Genomic DNA, 20555 nt, shown 5'->3' with positions numbered 1-20555 from the left:
TTGTGATTGCTTTGTGAAGTTCTTGTGTTGTGTTTTACAGCTCCATCAGTTCATTTATGTTCCTCTCTAAACTGGTTATTCTGGTTAACAGCTCCTGTAATATTTTATCATGGTTCTTAGCTTCTTTGCAATGTGTTAGAACATACTCCTTTAGCTCAGTGAAGTTCATTATTATGCATCTTCTGAACCCTATTTCTGTCAGTTTATCCATCTCAGCCTCATCCCAGTTCTGTGCCCTTGCTGGAGATGTGTTGTGATCATTTGCAGCTGAAGAGGCACTCTGGCTTTTTGAGTTTTCAGCATTTTTTCGTTGATTCTTTCTCATCTTCAAGGGTTTATCTGCCTTTGATCTTTGAATCTGCTGACCTTTGGATGGGGTTTTTGTGGTCTTTTTTTATTGATGCTGTTGTTGCTTTCTGTTTGTTCTTTTAGCAGTAAGGCCCCTCTTCCCTAGGGCTGCTGTGGTTTGCTGGGGGCCTACTCCTGTTCACCTGGGTCCCTCTGATACCTGGAAGTATCACCAGTGGAGGTGACAGAACAGCAAAGATGGCAGCCTGATCCTTCCACTGGGCTCTCTGTCCCAGAGGGCCATTGACCTGATGCCCTCCAGAATGTTCCTGTTTGCAGTGCCTGGAGACCCCTGTTGGGAGATCTCACCCAGTCAGGGGAAATAGGATAAGGGACCCACTTAAATAAGCAGGAATTTCCCTTGTCCAGACTACCCAGACTCCTCAGAGCTTGCCGGCAGAAAAGGATAAGATTGCAGCCCATGATACTGCAGCTGCCCCTCCTCCTAGGGGCTCCTCTCAGGGAAATCAGAGATCTGTCCATAAACCCCTGGCTGGGGGTGCTGAAAATCCCCAGGGAGGCCCTGCCTGGCAAGAAGGAATGTGTCAGGGTCTCGCTTAAAGAAGCAGTCTGGCCATAAGCTGTCACAGTGGCTGTGCTGTGCTGTGGGGAATTTCTCCTGGTCCAAACCACTCAGTCTTGCTGGCACCAGCAGCAGGGGAAAATGGCCAACTGGAGCCACAGTGGTGGTGGGCACCCCTCCCTGCTGGGACCTGGTCTTCTTAGGCAGTCTTCAGCCTGCCCCGCTGGCCAGCAGGGAGTCCAGTGTAAGGAAATCAATTTCCACTAAAAGACGTATTGCAGCTGATACACATTTTATCTTTTTGGATATTCTTTCCTCTATGGATTCTATCTTGGATAATTTTTTTCTTTTCTTTTTTTAAAGAGGTAGGGTCTTGCTCTGTTTCTCAAGGCAGTCATGGCTCACTGCAGCCTTGAACTCCTGAATCACTGTCTTGGATAATTTCTAATGTTATGATTTTGAATTCATTAATCTTTTTTTCTGGAATGTCTAATATTTCATTAATTTTAACTTCTAAAAAATCTCAGACATTGTAGTCCTCTGTTTTTAATATTTTTCATATCTTTGCTTAACATTTACAAATATAGAATACAGTTATAATAACCATTTTAATGTCTTTCTCTTTTAATTATATCATCTGTGTAAGTTCTGCATTCGTTTCAACTTATTGATTCAGCTTCTTCTTATGTCTTATTTTTTTCCTTCTTTATATGGCTGATTAGATGCCAGACATTGTAAGTGTTAGGTGCTGGGTATTGTGTATTTCTGTAAACCTCCTTGAGTTTTTTTGTTGTTGTTGTTAAAGTTATGTTGTTGTTTTCTTAAAATTATGTGCTTTTATAATCATTCTCAATCATTTCTTATGTGGGATACAGTCAAATTACATGGGAACATTTTGCTCCTTTCAGATTTTACATTATGAATTGTTAGGTGGGCCTGGAGCAGTTTAGTTCTGCTCCCTGTGTGAGTGCCAAGAACTGTGTCCTCTTATTCTTTCAGATGCTTCTTAACCTGGCCTGAAGTTGTTTCCTCATGTGCATGTGCTAATCAATACTCTGCTAATCAATACTCAAGGAATATCTTTTGCAGATTTCTAGCGTTCTCTCTGTGTGTAGTTCTCTTTTCTCTGGTACTCTTTTCCGTGAACTCTAGCTGTATTGGTATTCCTATACTTTTAGCTCCATTTCTTCAACCCAGGGAGCCAGCCAACCTCTGTCTTAGTAATTTCGTGTGCCATGACCTGAACGCTCTCACTGAATCAGAAAGCTGGGGGAATTATAGGGCTAACTTTTTTTTGTTGTTATTTTTCAGAGATCACAGCCCTTTGTTGTATTATAGCCAGTGTCTTTAAGACCATTGCTTCATGTGCTTCATCTGTTTTGCTTTTTATGGCTTTTGTTTCAAGTGACAGGGTATATTGGTCCCTACCACTTGGCCAGGGGTGACATAACAATATTCTCGTATGCTTTCACAAGACCCATAAGAAATCTGTTACGTACATAATTTGGACCCCAAAACCTGACTTATTCAAAGTAGTATGATGCTTAACTGCTTTTTCATCAAATCTTGAGCCTTCATCCCCTATTATTATTCTCTTTCCGTTTCAAATCTTGTGATTAGTCTCCTTAAGAGAAAAGATGTTAATAAATGTGTCAGTAGTTTTATAATTTCTCTGAATCTATAAAAACTCTACTTTTCCCAAGCTATAAAAATTTTTATTTATCATTCTTGTTTTTGCTTCCAAGTGAAAGGTCATGGAAGAAAATACAGAGAGATATATATACATTTCTGCCTCTCTCTAGTAGTTTTGGCATATCTCAGCTCCTTTTCATCAGTTTTGCATATTTATTCTTTGTCTTTGTTTTTATCTTTTCTACTGCTGATTTTTAAATTGATGTTTGTTGAAGAGCTGGGTTATTAACTGTTTTTATATTCTTCCTAGTATAGATTCACTGGGATTAGAGGACTAGAATTTCATTTTTGGAGTTTCCCTTTAAGCTTATGCTGTATTTTCATTTAGATATGCAATTATCAGCAAGACAATTAAAGTTATGTTGTTCTTTTCTTAAAAGTATGTGCTTTTACAATCATTCTCAATCATTCTCTTATTCCACTTATATTGTATTAGAGAAGCATCTGCCAGCCTTTTTGTGTTTCAGTATTTATGTATTACTGTGGCAATGTATTTTATATTATCTCTTTTTTTAAACCTATCAGTCTCCATCATTTTCTCTCTCAGGTTTAAGTATCTTATGACAGGTATAGTTTTTCTTTAAGTAAGTCAATATTGTCACCATCTTCTATTTTCACCTATCTCATTTGATTAGCATTGTAGAGGGAGTCATTACTTATCAAAAATGCACTTGTCTCTAGTATAAGATCCTCTTATTTGGCAACCATCATCAACATTAATTTCAATTAAAATATTTTTTAAGAGAAAATAACTCACGCAGGTCCGTAGTTGCATACAAATATTGCAGTTGAAGCTTCCCCAAGGTTAGGACACATTGCAACTGCACAACCGACGTAAAATGAATTGGCCCAAACTAACTATAAAGAAAAGGAATGTCAAAATAAAATATGGAAAACAATTCTATGCAAACAATGCATTTAGAGAATTGGTATAATCTTTGTCATGCTACAAAAAATAATGTACATAAATATTTATTAGTTACATATTTTTTCTAATGTTTATATTTATATTAAAATTCTTATGTTGTTATGTCTGATTTTATGAGAGCTACCAAGCTAGTTTTTCCTTACTGGTAATTCTCATAAATCAAAACGATAATATAATATATAACCAAATTCATAATATAATATACAGCCAAAATAATTTCTTCTAGATTATTTATGAAATACATTTTAATTCTATCCCTGGGAATATCATACAAACAATATGAAAATCAGACTATAAATGAAAACAATAACTTACATTTATTTGTTTTTCTCAGAAAAATTTTACAAATTACATTTTAAATTTTGCAATCTTAACCATATTCTTACCTTTGTCAAGTCACAAGACATAGCTAGGAATTAAAAACATATTGAGTTGATTTTCAAAGATGCCTGCTGTAAGGATGGTGAATCTTTATTTTTATCTAGTTGCAAAGAATAGCAAAGTTATTCAAAAGGAAGAAGACTTCTATGGAAAACTAGTTATGGGAGATAGGTAAAGAGGTGAGGAACATTATTAGTTTTTTGTGACAATGATAGAATAAAATTTTTTCATTTTCCAAATAAACAAAAAAGGGAAAAAAATACTGGTTTACTCCATTTGAAAAATAATCCAAGGAATTTAGACACAGAATAAATTTTAACAACACAGATTTCTGATCTCACTTATTTTACAACTTTATTAGCAAAACGTACTAACCTATTTCATAAATTGAATTATCAATTTTTTTCCATAGGCTTGTTCTAGCCAGAATCAATAGTTTTGCAAAATATATTTTACCAGCTTTTTGTTTGCCTGAGAGGCAGCAAAAGTGCAAGAAAAATCGAAGTGAACTGATAACTTAAAAATTAATTTTGGGAGGCCAAGGCGGGTGGATTGCGAGGTCAGGAGTTTGAGGTCAGCCTGGCCAACATGGCGAAACCCCGTTTCTACTAAAAATACAAGAACTAGCTGAGTGTGGTGTCATGTGCCTGTAATCCTAGCTACTCAGGAGGCTGAGGCAGGAGAATTGCTTGAACTCAGGAAGTGGAGGTTGCAGTGAGCCGAGATCACGCCACTGTACTCCAGTCTGGGTTACAGGGTGAGACTCCGTCTCAAAAAAAAAAAAAAAGAAAGAAAAAGAAAAAAGAGTTTTGCTTTCAGCCATCTTTGTAGTTTTGGTGAGTAAGTGACAGATCAATTCTGAGGTAGTTTCCCACTTAATGAAATGAGATAAAGTGAGATGATTAAAAGAGCATTTTTCCTTTTGAATGTTTTAAACAATTAACAAAAAATACAACTAAAATATATATATTTCCAAAAAATCATGTTTAACAATTTGGCTTATGAATAACTAACTACATCATTAAATTTTATCTAAATTGTGAATTTTTGGGGCTTTTGGAGTCATGAGAATAAATATTCACTATGTAGGTTTACGATGTATTGCTTTCATTAAAGAAACTAGATGTAATAGTAATATGAACATTGGATGTAACTCTAATATGAATATCAGTAGGTGATAAATGCAAGAAAATTTTCTCTTATTTTGTTTAGAACATTAAGCAAGATACAGTTGTTGATTTTATAAGAATATAACCATTCCTAATTATTTAATCTTGTGTATAAACTAGCCAATAAAGAGTAAGCTCCCCTTTCTGATTTAGCAATACGAAGGGAGAAGGGGCATTTGAGAACCGGCTTTTTTTGTTTTGTTTTTTTTGTTTGTTTGTTTTTTTTACTTTACAGCAAAAGAGAAGACAAAGGATATATAAAAGCTATGACTCAGCTTTGATATCATCTTAGGGATATTGCATCTTTTTGTTAATCAGGACATCTGACACCTGATTCATTCTCTCAATTTTCCCATAGTATCCAAACCATATTATTTACTAACATCTTCCCTGATGTCCTGGAGAGTGTCTAGACTTAGAACAACCTGTTGTTGAACGAAGAGTGAACATAAAGGGAACATGGAAGTTGCTATTATTTGTTCACTGCACCTCTGATAAGAACGAGTTGCTTTAAGACCCTATATATTAATTCAACTTATACAAATGGGTAAGTCCAGAGAAGAAGGTTAGCTCTTTATATTGCTTAAACAGGCTTTCCTAGGGTCTCAGTACCATGTCTAGGATTAAAGTATGGCCAAAAAGGTGAATTTTAGACACACTTACACTTCTATCTGAAATAATTTTAAAAATTAGGAAAATGATAGGAAGTAATGTTTTTCAAGACATTAGGCAACACAACATAATACCCCTGAGATTTGGAGAAAAAAGATAGAAACTGTATAATTGTCCTGGTTTATTGCCTGGAGACAGTTTCTAGATTATGGCTCAGGAGAAGTTTGATACCCTGTCATAGTTATGAGGGTCTGATTGAGAGTCTTGGGGAGACCAAGGACACAGAAGTTTAGATGGCATAGTACTGAAGAGGTGAGAATTGTACAGTGACACACTAGGACAATGTGCAGAGGGTCCTCATCATCTATTCAGCAAAGTACTAATTAAAACATGCATGTGAAGAAACTAGTCTAACCCATTTACAAGAACTAGAGGAAATAATAGCAAGGTTTACACAAAGCCAGAAATTGGACCTATTCCCACTTTCCGAATTGGACAACTTCATAATTCTCAGGGTGTTAGGTAGAGCGTGCAGAATAATCTTGCCTCTGTAGTGAGAGATCATTATCAGCTCTGGACTAAACGCTACTTTTATTCTACCTAACATATTTTAAAAGCAGGAACAAAGAGGATCAAATAAATTGCAGGTAACTTAGCTGTACCCAAAAAGACAGCTCAAGAATATTTATAGTATACAGATGAACCCAGCACTCAACAAGGCAAAATGTACAAATTGCGAATATAATAAAATTTACCCAACATGATATGAGGGAAGAAAATTTGATTCATAATGAAGAGAAAAATCAATTTATTGAAACTAACACAGAGCTAACATAGATACTAGAGCTAGCAGGGAAAATATTAATTATTACAACTCTATCTCATATGCTTAAAAAGCTAGATGAAAGAGCAAACATATTAGGTATATTCATTGAAGAAGTAAAAATATTAAACTTGTAGAGATACAAACTTTAAGGTGCAAGATTGAAAACAAACTGAATGGGATTAACAGGAGACTAAATATTACAGAAGAATAGATTAGCAAACTTAAAGACGTAGCAATAAAATTACTTGAAATTAATCACAGAGAGAAGAAAACCAAGAAAAAAGACAAGAGCATCAATTTACGTGGGGAAAACTTCAAGTGGCTTTCTACATGAGTAACTTGAAGAGAACTTCCCACTTCCAGGGAAGGGAAGAGAGAAAGAGAAAGAAGTATTTCCAGAAACAATGGCCAACATTCTTCTAAATTTGATTTAAGTTATAGACTTACAACTTCAAAAAGGCCAGTGAACTGCAGCACAAGAAATATACAGAAAACTTTGGTATATTATTATTAAATTGCTCAAGACCTATGATAAAGGAAAAAATGTAAAGGCAGCCAGAAAAATAAAGGCACTTTACATACAGAGAAATAAATTCTGGCAGTTAAAATATGCACAAATAAGAACTAATCAATAAAGATGTCAAATATTTACCTGTGTATAATGGCCACAGACTCTGGAACATGATAGACTATCAAAATCATAAAATTGGGTTTCATTATACCAAGCTGTAATGGCAAGTCTTGGTGTGAATGACTTTATTCCACCTAACCAGATATTTTCTCCAACATATTCAAAAGCTGCATAACATTTATACGATTTATCCAAACAGTCGTTATGTTCAAATTTGCACTGGTTTGCCCATGCTTTAGCCATCTTTGCTAAACCTTTATCCCAAATCTGAAAGATAAAAATAATTTAAACTGAATTGTGCATAAGTATTTGCATTAAATTATTCTAATGATTGTAATCAATTAAGTTTTGCTTAAATTTATTATTTTAATAAGATGTAGTTTTTCTTTGGTATTTATTGTGTTCATAGTTAGTCATTTCTTTTTAGGTCTACTTCAGAAATATTTATACTCACTCTATGACAGTTCATTGTTATATTACCAGTACTTAGCAGATGGCCTGGTACATTAGAGTCACTAAACAAATAAATCGGAATGTGATTAAAATAAGCCAGAATTCAAAGTCTAGTAATTCAGAAGGTCATGTTAATTTATTACAATTAAAGGATGAATACTCATTGATAATTAAAAAGGGCAAAAAACTAGGAATAGAAAGAAAAAATGCCCTTAATTTGATAAAGATAATCTACAAACAGACAAAAATCTTATCAAATGGTGAAATATTAAAACTTTCCCTCAATATTAGGAATGAAACAAGATATCTGCCCTAGTTATTTCTATTCATTATTGTACAAGAAGTTAGGTAGTATAATAAAATACATGAGTTGTAAATACATAAGACAAAATATATAAAATATGTAAGGATTGGGATCTATCATTATTCACAGATTACATGACTGGATACATAAAAATTTAAATTAATACATAATACTATAAAAATAAATGAAGTTATCAAAGTTGAAAGATACAAGGAAAATATGCAAAAATCTGTTATATATCTATGTATATTCTACAAATGAATAGCTGCAAAACATCCAATATGTATAAATAAATTTAATAAGTGATATACAAGATCTCTATGCTGAAAACTGCAAAAACGTAACTGAAATAAATTGTAAAAGACTTAAATAAATGGAGAGATATAAAATGTTCATGGACCAGAATATTCTGTATTGCAAAAGAATATTGATTATGACATATAATTTTATTTCTAATCAAACTCCAAGTAGCTTTTTTGGGGTGGAAATTGATTACAAAATTTATGTGGAAATACGATGTTCCAAGTAAAGCTCAGACAATCTTTTAAATGTAGAATAAAACTGGAGACTTCCTCTACCAGATATCAATATTTATCATAAAGCTACATTAAGATATTGTCATATTGACACAAGGGTAGACAAATAGCTCAATGGAACAGAACAGAGTCCAGAAACAACTCATGACAAAAGCAACAGTCTTAATGTAGGTATAATTGCCAAGGTTATTTTTAAACATCTTTTTATTTTTAACTAATTATAAATTCACAAGAAGTTACAAAAATAATATACAGGGGTCCTGTGTAGACTTCACCTACTTTTCCCAATGGTAATGTTTTTTGTAACAATAGTATGATATCAAAATAAGAAATTGACATTGGTATTATCTACAGATCTTTTAAAGATTTCAAGAGTTTTACATGCATTTATTTTTGTATATATGTAGGTTTATGTGATTTTATCATATGTATAAATTGAAGTAATCACTCCCACAATATCTAGATACAGCACTGTTTCAACACCACAAGGATCCTTCATGCTAACCCATTACATCACAACCACTCACTACCCACACTGTCTTTAACCCCTGGCAATCACCAATCTGTTCTTCAGTTCTGTAATTTTGTTATTTCAAGAATGTTGTATAAATAGATGGCCAGGCGTGGTGGCTCATGCCTGTAATCCCAGCACTTTGGGAGGCCAAGGTGGGTGGATCACCTGAGGTCAGGAGATCCAGCCTGGCCAACAGGGTGAAACCCCATGGCTACTAAAAATACAAAAATCAGCCAGGTGTGGTGGCGGGTGCTTGTAATCCCAACTATTCAGAAGGATGAGGAGGAAAATTGCTTGAACCCAGGAGGAGGAGGTTGCAGTGAGCCAAGACCGTGCCATTGCACTCCAGCCTGGGTGACAGAGACTCCGTCTCAAAAAAAAAAAAAAAAAAAGAGGCCGGGCGCGGTGGCTCACGCCTATAATCCCAGCACTTTGGGAGGCTGAGGCGGGCGGATCACGAGATCAGGAGATCGAGACCATCCTGGCTAACACGGTGAAACTGCGTCTCCACTAAAAATACAAAAAATTCTCCGGGCGTAGTGGCGGGCGCCTGTAGCCCCAGCTACTTGGGGGGCTGAGGCAGGAGAATGGCGTGAACCGGGGAGGCGGAGCTTGCAGTGAGCCGAGACTGCGCCACTGCACTCCAGCCTGGGCGACACAGCGAGACTCCGTTTCAAAGAAAAAGGAAGAAAGAAAAAAAACAATGTTACATAAATAGAATCCTACGGTATGTATCCATTTTGAGACTGGCTTCTCTTCACTCAGCATAATGTCTTTGAGAGCCATGGGGATGTTCCATGTGTTGATAGTTTGTTCCATTTTATGACCAGGTCATATTCCATGGTATAGATGTACCACAGTTTAACTTTCATCTATTGATGGAAATTTGGATGTTTACAAGTTTGAGCTATTACAAACATGTATAGAGTCACTAAACTCCTGTTTCTCAAGAGCATTGAATCGGGAGTATCCATAAATATTTGTGAGCAGGTTTTTATGTAGCAATGTTTTTCTTTTTCTAGGAAAAAAGAAAAAGGAAAAAGTGTCCAGAAGTGCAATTGCAAGTCTAAGTCATATGTAAGTGTATGTTTAGGTGGTTTTTTTTTTTTTTTTTTTTGTAAGAAACTGCCGAACTATTTCCTAGAGTGGCTATACCATTTTGCATTCCCACCAGAAAAGTATGACTGATCAATTTTCTCCATATCTTCACCAGTATTTGGTATTGTCATTATTTTTTATTTTTGCTTTCCTAATTGATGTGTAGTGATATGTCCTTGTGGTTTTAATTTGCATTTCACTAATGGCTAATGATGTTTAACATGTTTTCATGTGCTTATTTTCCATCTGTATATCTCTGTGGCTAAATGTCAGTCTTCTGTTCATTTTCTAATTGATTTTTTTTCTTTTTTTTTTACTGTTGAGTTTTGAGACTTCTTTCTCTAGATAGGAGTTCTTTCTTAAATATATGGTTTGAATATATTTTCTCCTAGCTTATAGTTTGTCCTCTCATCTTCCTAACAGGGTACTTTAGAAAGTAGAAGTTTCTTATTTTGATGAGGTCAAATTTGTTGACTTTTTAAAAATAGTTTTCGGTTTTGATAAAAATCAAAATAATTCATTATATTAGGAAGTTTCATCTAGCCCTGTCCTGAGGATTTTCTCCTGTTTTTCTTCTAATAGTTTTGTTTAAATTTATGATTCATTTTGGGTTAATTTTTGCTCTTTAAGTCAAAGTTTTTTCTTTTCTTATAGGCATTAAATGGTGTTTCAACACCATTTCTTGAATAGACTATCCTTGCTCCACTGAATTACTTTTGCATCTTTGTCAAAAATCTACACAGAGGAAAATAAGTCATTTTTTTGAAAAAAACACTAGCACACACATCTTTATAGCAGCACAATTTGCAATTCTAAAAATATGGAAACAGTCTAAATGCCCATCAATCAATAAGTTAATAAAGAAAATGTGGTATTATATATATATTTATACATATATATTTTATATATGTGTGTGTATAAAATATATACATATAATGGAATACGACTCAGCCATAAAAAGGAACAAAATAATGGCATTTGCAGCAACCTGGATGGAGTTGGAGACCATTATTCTAATTGAAGTAACTCAGGAATGGAAAATGAAACATTGTATGTTCTCACTTCTAAGTGGGAGCTAAGCTATGAGGACATAAGAATGATGGACTTTGGGGACTCATGGGGAAGAGTGGGAGTGGAGTGAGTGATAAAAGACTACACATTGGGCACTGCTTGGGCAATGGGTGCACCAAAATCTCAGAAATTACCAGTAAATAACTTTTCCGCTGGGAGTACTGGCTAGCCAGACGCAGAAAATTGAAACTGGACCCCTTCCTTACACCTTATCCAAAAATTAGCTCAAGATGGATTAAAGACTTAAATGTAAAACCCAAAATCATAAGAACCCTAGAAGAAAAATCTAGGCAATACCATTCAGGACATAGGCACGGGCAAATATTTCATGATGAAAACATCAAAAGCAATTGCAACAAAAACAAAAATGGACAAATGGTATCTAATTAAAGAGCTTCTGTAAGGCAAAAGAAAGTATCATCAGAGTGAACAGACAACCTACAGAATGGTAGAAAATTTTAGCAATCTATCCATCTGACCAAGGTCTAATATCCAGAGTCTATAAGGAGATTAAATAAATTTAAAGAACAACCCCATTAAAAAGTGGCCAAAGGACATGAACAGACACTTCTCAAAAGAAGACATACATGTGGCCAAAAAACAAATGAAAAAAAAGCTCAACATCACTTAGCATTAGAAAAATGCAATCAAAACCACGATTGGATACCATCTTAGGCCAATCAGAATGGCGATTTTTAAAAAGTCCAGAAACAGGTGCTGGCAGTGTTGCAGGAAAAAAAGGAATATTGTTACATTGTTGGTGGGAGTGTAAATTAGTTTACCCATTGTGGAGGACAGTGTGGCAATTCCTCAAATATCTAGAGTCAGAAATACCATTTGACCCAGCAATCCCATTACTGAGTATGTACCCAAAGGAATATAGATCATTCTATTATAAACATACATGACATGTATATTCACTGCATACTATTCACAATAGCAAAGACATGGAATCAACCCAAATGCCTATCAATGATAGAATGGATAAAGAAAATACGTGCTACATATACACCATGGAATACTATGCAGCCATAAAAAGGAATGAGATCAAGTCCTTTGCAGGGACATGGATGGAGCTGGAAGCTATTATCCTCAGCAAACTAATGCAGGAACAGAAAACCAAACACCACATGTTCTCACTTATAAGTGGGAGCTGAACGATGAGAACACATGGACACATGGGGGGATCAACACACATTGGGGCCTGTAGGCAGAAGGGAGTGGGAGGAGAGAGAGCTTCAGGAAGAATAGCTAATAGATGCTGGGCTTAATACGTGGGTGATTGGTTGATCTGTGCAGCAAACCACCATGGCATATGTTCACCTGTGTAACAAACCTGCACATCCTGCACATGTACCCCAGAACTTAAAAGTAGAAAAAAAATAACTTTTCCATGCAACCAAACACCACCTGTTTCCCCAAAACTATTATAAAAAAAACCTACAGGAAAAAATGGAAAAAAAATGAAATAAAATGAATTGATGCAGAGTTGTACCAAATAGTTTTCACGACTCTATTGAGATGATCATATAATTTTTCTCATTAAATCTATTAAGAGCGGCAGATTGTAAACAGCAATTAAATTCCCCCAATCCAAGTCAGATTTCTCACAGATTTTTCATTTTCTGGGGAGTTTTCTGTTAATGGTGTTTCCAGTTTTGATCCTGATTATGTTGATTAATTTTCAAGTCCTAATCCAACTTTTTATTGCTGAGATAAATCCCATGATATAATATTCTTTATATGTGTTGCTGGATTCAATTGATTATAATTTTGTTGAAGATTTTTTGCATCTACATTGAGCTATAATTTTATGACCTGTAATGTTTTGTCTGGTTTGGTGTCAGGGTAAAAGTTGACTCATAAAGTTCCAAAAGGTTTTCTCTTTCAGTTTCACAAAGAGATTTGCATAAGATTGGTGTTGCTTTTTTCTTAGAATTCACCTGAATTTTCTGTTAAGAGTATTTTAAATTACATATTTAATTTATGTAATGGCATAAGACTATGTAGATTGATGAAGATGCAGATGAATGATCTCATTCATAAATTGGTTAAATATCCCTGTTAAAAGATTTATATTGGGTTCAAAATCAATCTCTAACCCAGGATTCTTTCATTTGTACAAGACAAAGAATACAACAGTCGAAAAATAATAATAGAAATTAAAGAAATAAAAATAATAAGCAATACTTTTATTAGGCAAAGTTCAAGGATTTAATGTTACTTTATAAAACACATAGTACAGAGTGTAATATTTATGAGACTTTATGTGATAAATAACATGGCACCCATATATGAAATAAAAATTCCAGTCTTGAGGTAGGTAGTTTCACTGACGTATACCTATGTAAAAAAAAACTGTACATTAAAAAGTGCATTTTATGCACTTATTCACTAGTAATCCTTCAATAAACAACATATCAAAATATTGTGTCAATTTTATAAAATGCTGATTTTCAAGACATTTGTCCATTTATTTTCTTGATGTTGTCAAATTTATTAGTATAAAGTTGTTCAAAATATTCTCTATCCATTTAATGTGTGGAGTTTTTTAAAAGTGATTTTCCATTCTTAAAATTGATTTTTGAGTTGTGTCTTTCTTCATTGATCTTTTTTTGCTACTGGTTTATCAATTTTATTGATATATAGTTTTAAACCAACTTTTGATATTATTGATTTTAGTCCATCGTACTTTTACTTTCAATTTCATCAAATTATGATCATCTTTAGTTTTTTAAAATTTTCTTGTGCTTAATTTACACTTGTTTCCTACCTTCTTGAGTTGAAAGAATAGGTCTTGATTTTTAACTATTCTTCTTTCCTAAAATATTCATTTAAATCTATGCATATGCTTCCAAACACTTCTTTTGCTATATCCCACAACTTTTGATATGCTGTGTTTCCATTAACATTCGAATCTAAATTATAGTAATCTCTATTATTATTTCTTCTTTAACTTACGGACCATTTAGATATGTGCTGCTTGATTTCACATTTTGGGAGATTTTGCACACTTTATTTCTAGTTTAAGTCTATTTTTTTCAGAAAATATAGAACAAAATTTCAAATACTTTTAATTTATTGAGACTTGTTTTATGGTTCAGCATATTGTTTATATTGATGAATGTAATGAATACTTGATAAGAATTTGTATTTTGCAGTGTGGTATAAATTGTTTAATATCAATTAGGTAAAATTGTTTGATGTTCAAATCTGTTTTATTTTTACTGATTTTTACCTACTTGTTCTCTTATTCACTAAGATTAAAATCTCTATGACTGTTTTGTCTCTTTCTCCCTTTACTTTTGCCAATTTTTGTGTACTGAAATATATTATTACATTTATTTGTATTGAAGATTGCTGTGTCTTTTGTTGAATTGCCCCTTTTATTTTCCTAAATGTCCCTTTTTATTTCTGATAGTTCTCCTTGTCTTAAAATCTACTTTGGTAGCTATAAATATAGCTACTCTATCTTAATTTTACAGTTTGCATAATGTATTTTTTCCATTTTTTACTTTAATCTATTTGTGATATGTTTCTGTTACAAAAGCATTAATCCAATCTGATAATCTTTATTTTTAATTAAAGTATGTAGTAGTCATTTGCATTTAATATAATAATTTTAACATGGTTAAGTTTTAGTCTACCATTTACTATTTTTAATGGATTCCCTCTTTATTCTTTTGTTCCTTGTTCCTGTTTTCCAAAAATTAATCAAGGACTTTAGTATTCTATTTACTGGATTTTTAGCTCTACCTCTTTGTGTATTTTTAATGGTTATTCTAGATATCAAAATATGCATTCTTAACTTCTCACGGTCCATCCGGAAATATTATTGTGATTCTTAACAATATAAGGAACCTTCAGCAGAATAATTCTATTGACACTTCATTTTTTATGCATTGGTTATAATGTGTTTTGTTTCTACATTACTGTAAACTCCACAATTCATTGTTATCACATTTTGCTTTAAATAGTCAATGAGTACAAAAGAAATATAAAGAACATTTATTATATTTAACCCCACATTTACTCTTTTTTATCATACAATTTACAATAAAACTCTAAAGGCATCACCCTTATTAATACTAATATTAGTATTTCTGAATTCAGTTGAAGATTTATTTCTAGTTAATTTATGCCTTGGACAACCCCATGCTGGTAAACATTATATATTGAAATGTCTTAACAATTCTGCATTAAAGAGATTAGTTTATTCTTGTTTCATTTCCGATATCTATTTGAATCTTTCTCCCCCATCAAAATATAATTTTCTTTTACAGTAGACTAGTACATTTTTGAACTTATTTTAATGCCTGAGTTGTGATTTTATAATTACTTTTGTTTTCCACTGGATAGAAAAGAAGAAAGCTGGAATAGATATGAGTTATACTGTATTCTACATCTGCATAGTACATAAAATAGACTAATACTATCAACGTTTATGTTCATAATGATGCATTTGTAAACAAGAAAAAGTTATAATGCAAGGGAAATTTCCAATCATACAATTCATAGTCAAGTATTTAACATTTTGTAAATTCTATGGATTATTTTAATAATCCAATGCTTTTTATGCTTATTCTTCAATAGAGTACTGTATTTTTTTCAAATATAATACTACACATGAAGTGTTGTTTTGATCTTGGATTCATATGATATAAAAATAAGTAAGAGAGCAAGAGAATCTCCATTCCTGGGCTATTTCTTTGGTATCTTGTATCTTGGTTGTGGGGGGTGGAAAGTGCTAGCTAAAAAATGGAAGAAAGGAAACAAAATAATCCTGTGTTCAGTACTTATAACTTTAGTGGTGCAACAAAGCAACTTCCAAACACTGCTCCAGCATCCCCACCTTCCCCGCAAGAGACAAGGAACAACTTCAAGTCTTCCTTTCTTGTTCACTTCCTATGACTCTGGAGGAGACAACCCAGCCAAGGTGTGATTTTTTTTTTCTTTTTAACTGCATATATATAAAGTCCGGACTGAATTAGTACAAGTTAAGTCCGTGAAATTTACCACCCAGATACCTCAGGATGAGTCAGGGATTTAAGAACCCAGCCCTAGTTCTTTCTCACCATGTATTTCATGTCGGCCGCGGAAGGGTTGACTTTGCCACGCCATTCGTTGTGGGCTTCGATGCAGTTGTCTATAAAGTGTGGGTCAGTGATGGATGGGATTTTGGAAGATGTACTGGCTACCAAACACAGACCCAAGATCCATAAACAACTGAATTTATTCTTCAGAGCCATGGAAGGATGTGGAGGATGCCCTGACTGCGCGGACCAGTAACGGCTGAGACAACCCGATTTCCCCACGCTCCTGCACCACCCTCTCCCTTGGCTCCATCCTCCTGCACAGGCTCGAGCCCAGCGCGGGGATGCCCAGCAGGCTGGATCAGCTTGTCAGTGTCGCTGTGGGGAAGAACAGGCAAAGCAGGGTTCCCCTTCCACAAAGCTCTGAGCTACAAGGGAAAGCTCCGAGTCGCCCTCTGGTGGAGGGAGTTTCAACCATCCAAACGGCTTTCTGTGGATCCAATCTGTAATCTGCAGAGTGCGCCTGGATTGTAATACGGATTGCAATATGCAAGCCACACAAGTTAGGTAAAGATCAAGTGCGGGATGCTGACAATGGGCCAGTCGAGTGCAAAGCACTATATATTCGTTTCTTAGACGCAGCCTCCGTGTATAGATTTTTATTCTTCTAAATAATCTAGAATCATATTGCCACTTCCCTCAGAGATTGGGAATAGAGTAAGAATAGGCAATTCTTATACAGTGACATACTGTGATCCTAAATTATTAACTTGTCAAACATTTAATAATTTCCTTCTATTTTTTCGTCTGAAGAGACCGACTGCTTAGATAGATAAAAATAGATGCCTGGAAAATGTAGCCAAGTAGTTCCTCTTGACAAAATCTTCCCTTTTTGAGAGTTTGGGACAGAGCCACTGTATGGTGACTGGTAGACTCCAAGAGTTGCTTTAATTGATACGCTGAGACTGGGATGGACAGAGTACATTTGATTGTCTATTTTACCTGCAATGCAATATAAATCAACTTCATTTGGCTTAATGTTTTAAATTCATTACATCAGTTATATTGATATTCAGTAATAAATCAGCATTTTTCCCCATGACATTAATTTTTTTAGTATTTCTATGTTTCAAATAAATACCTTTACTTAGTAATTTGAGGTTGTTTACAATGCCATTTAATTCAAGTGAACACATACTTTTATCTGCTGAATGTTCCGCCATAGTCAACCTTGACACAAAAAACAAAAAACAAAACAAACTACTTTGATGCAGCTACTATCTTTTTGAAAATAAAATGCAGAAAATTAGATTATAAAAAAACAAAAAATGCAAGGATCCTAATGGAAATTCTACTGGGCAATAGATAATATATTTCTAGACTACTACCAGCTAATGGAGAATTGCTGTATATACTACTTTCATATCACATATGTAGTCCAAACTGAGCTTCTGATATCCCACACCCAAAGACATGAACATATATACGGGTGTGTGTATATGTGTGCGTGTAGGTATGCAGATAGATAAATCGATACAGATATGTACATCTACATGTGTCTATATATATATGTCTCTTCCTGGATATACAGATATCTATAGGCATATACACATATACATATACACACATGTATGTGTATATACACACATACCTTTATATACGTAAAGTTCTCTCCATGTATAAATCTCTGTGTGTATACACATATATGTATATATATGTGTGTATGCCTATAGACATATATACATCTACACAGAGAGAGATACAGATGTCTATAGACATATATACATACACATATGTGTATGTACAGAGAGAGAGAGAGAGAACTTTTAGGGAATTGGCTCACATTACTGTTGGGGGCCACAATAAAAAATCTAAAGTCCTAGGTATGGCCCAAAAGACACTACATAATCTGACCATGGCTAGTTCTCCGGCCTCTTTCCTGCATTCTCTCCTGGCTTATTCTGCATCAGCCACATCCATCAGCTTGATGAGGATGCCATCTCCTCAGCTCCTTTGCACTTGCTGTTACTTTTGCCTGTAGTGCTCTTTATAGAGTTCCCTTCAATGAAGTCTTTCCTGATCATTCTACATCTCCTGTCTGTCAGTGCCTATCCACTTAACCTGTTTTATTTTTCTTCATTGCATTAAATTACCTCCTGAATTTATGTTATTTATTTTTTTAACATCTGCCTTCTCTGTCAGGTTGTAACCGTCACTGCAACAGTAGCTTTGTTTTCTTCATTGCTATATCTCTAGCACCTTGAACAGGAACTGAATCTTTAGGCTCCCAATAAAAATTGGTTGAATAAATAAATGAGTTCTCTTTAACTTTCTAATAATGTTGTATACAACTGTAAGCTTCTTAAGAGCAGAAACTATATTTTAATTGTTATATATATGTATATGTACATATGAGGGGCTCAATAAATTTTTTGACTTAATCATATAAAAGGAAATGCTGGGTCAGCTTATATATTTCACTTTTTCTAACATTGGGTATATTTGAAGATAGAAAGTGTTCAGTGGATGTTTGTCAACTACATAAGTGGCTGAATGAACACATAAAAACAAAGATAAAGTAAAATATTTTCAAGTAGTAGGTACTCAGTGAATGTTGAATGCATTAATGAATGATCAAGTAAATGAAAATTTAAAGTTGAGCTTCAAATGCAAACTATTTTGGAACTACAAAACAGTAAAGGTTGATAGGGATAAGGTTAATAGGGATAAAGGTTAACAGATAGCTAATTTAGTTTCATTTAGTGTATAGAGAAATTAACTGCCTATAATAACAACAGAAATTTCACGGAGTAATAGATTTAAAGATTGGCAAAAGTAGAGTATATATAGCCAAACATAATCCAAGATTAGTGCTCTTCTAATAGATGTTTTTAACAAAATGTCTGAATTGTATCATTATGTTTTTTAGACCATGGTCCCAATGGCTTAGACAGCTATATTCAGAAATACTAAAACAATTTAGGTGTAAAAAGTCTAATTGCCAGGAATCAACAAGTGCATGTCCTAATGTGATTTTCTTGAGCATCTATTTCTGGAACGGCCAAGGTTAGTACGGGCACCAGAGTTTTTAAGGTCTTTTATAACTTTTTAAAAGTTAAATTTAGTTTTCTGTTTTATTTCTATGTGTTTTCTGCTATTTATTTTTGCTTTTCTTTCTATGTGGGGGTAATGGGTGGATGAATTTTATGGAGTGCAGCAGAAAAATACAGTGATTACATTATACCTCATTTCCTTCACTATTTTTATAGTTTAAAAATTTATTTGTATTTTTACTCCCAAACTTGCTCCAGGAAATACTGGAAATATTCACGTTTTGACACATACATTTTGAAGGGAGCTAATTTTGAAAAGTTACTGCTGATTAGAAATCGTGATTATGAAAGAACTGGATTAACCTTCATAGACTCTTCTAATTTGAATATCTGACTCTTGGCTGTGTAATTTAGGAAAGTTAGTGCATATTAGAGTGGAGTGGAACCTTGGAATTATCTCAAACCAGCTTTTTCCCTTTGTAGATGAGGAGTTGATGCCAAGACATTGTGTACAGAGCATACATAAAAATATTTAGGCCGGGCGTGGTGGCTCACGCCTGTAATCACAGCACTTTGGGATGCTGAGGCAGGGTATCACCTGAGGTCAGGAGTTTGAGACCAGCCTGGCCAACATGGTGAAACCCCCTCTATACTAAAGATACAAAAAATTAACCGGGCGTGGTGGTGGGCGCATGTAATCCCAACTACTCGGGAGGCTGAGGCAGGAGAATCGCTTGAACCCGGGAGGCAGAGGTTGCAGTGAGTTGAGATTGTGCCATTGCACTCCAGCCTCGGCAACAAGAGGGAAAGTCCGTCCCCTCCCCCACACACAAAAAATAAAGGCAAAGAATAAAATGCAGGTTTCTTGATTTCTAGGCCTTTACCCTTTCCATACATCATTTTAAATTTTAATTATATATACACATACAAATACACATATATATGCAATTATTCATGTAATCATCTATATGTACATGTTCACACAAATTTAAAGTGATATCCATGTCTAATATCTATATCTCTAGATAATATATTGCAGTCTTTAAAAAAAATAAGTGCGAGCTCCTTGAGAGCAGATATTGCAGCATATGCTTAAATTTCTTCTCCTCAAAACGTCATTCTGGGCTCTGCGCACAGACAGGTGCCTTATGAAATATGTTAAACAGAATTCAATTAGACAAAGAATTACACAACAACCGCCGTGGATCCCGGCCGGACTTTGGCTGTTTCCCTGTTTAGGAGAAGCGCAGGTGAGTGAGTCCGCTCCGGCTCCTCGCCGGGGTTTAGGGACGCCGCGGAGCCAGTTCCCTGGGAGGCTCTGGCGGCTGTAGCTGAGATTTCACCCCTTTGGGTTTTCCAGCCAGCAAGTACTTCTCAGAGCGT

At 34.5% G+C, this 20555-nt stretch overlaps 2 protein-coding genes across 3 annotated transcripts in view; one reads left to right on the top strand and one right to left on the bottom strand.

Annotated features, from left to right (window-relative positions):
* Positions 1 to 16420, bottom strand: part of GLIPR1L1 (GLIPR1 like 1) — a 42709-nt gene extending 26289 nt beyond the window's left edge. The window contains exons 1-3 of one of the 2 annotated variants that reach the window (XM_032170780.2): positions 16162 to 16420; positions 7132 to 7377; positions 3321 to 3421 (exon numbers count right to left, since the gene is read on the bottom strand). In XM_032170780.2, coding sequence (XP_032026671.1) covers positions 3321 to 3421; positions 7132 to 7377; positions 16162 to 16335 — 521 coding nt within the window. In that variant the 5' untranslated portion in view covers positions 16336 to 16420. The remainder of the gene's footprint in view (positions 1 to 3320; positions 3422 to 7131; positions 7378 to 16161) is intronic. The other variant, XM_032170779.2, reaches the window with a different exon arrangement.
* Positions 1 to 20555, top strand: part of CAPS2 (calcyphosine 2) — a 120129-nt gene that overhangs the window by 41134 nt on the left and 58440 nt on the right. The gene's annotated exons all lie outside the window — the stretch shown is intronic.

This window comes from Hylobates moloch, unplaced genomic scaffold (assembly GCF_009828535.3).
Source record: "Hylobates moloch isolate HMO894 unplaced genomic scaffold, HMol_V3 SCAFFOLD_12, whole genome shotgun sequence".
In the NCBI taxonomy this organism is placed as follows: Eukaryota; Metazoa; Chordata; class Mammalia; order Primates; family Hylobatidae; genus Hylobates; species Hylobates moloch.
The sequence above is the reverse complement of the archived record's forward strand: the minus strand, read 5'-3'. Positions and strand labels throughout refer to the sequence as shown.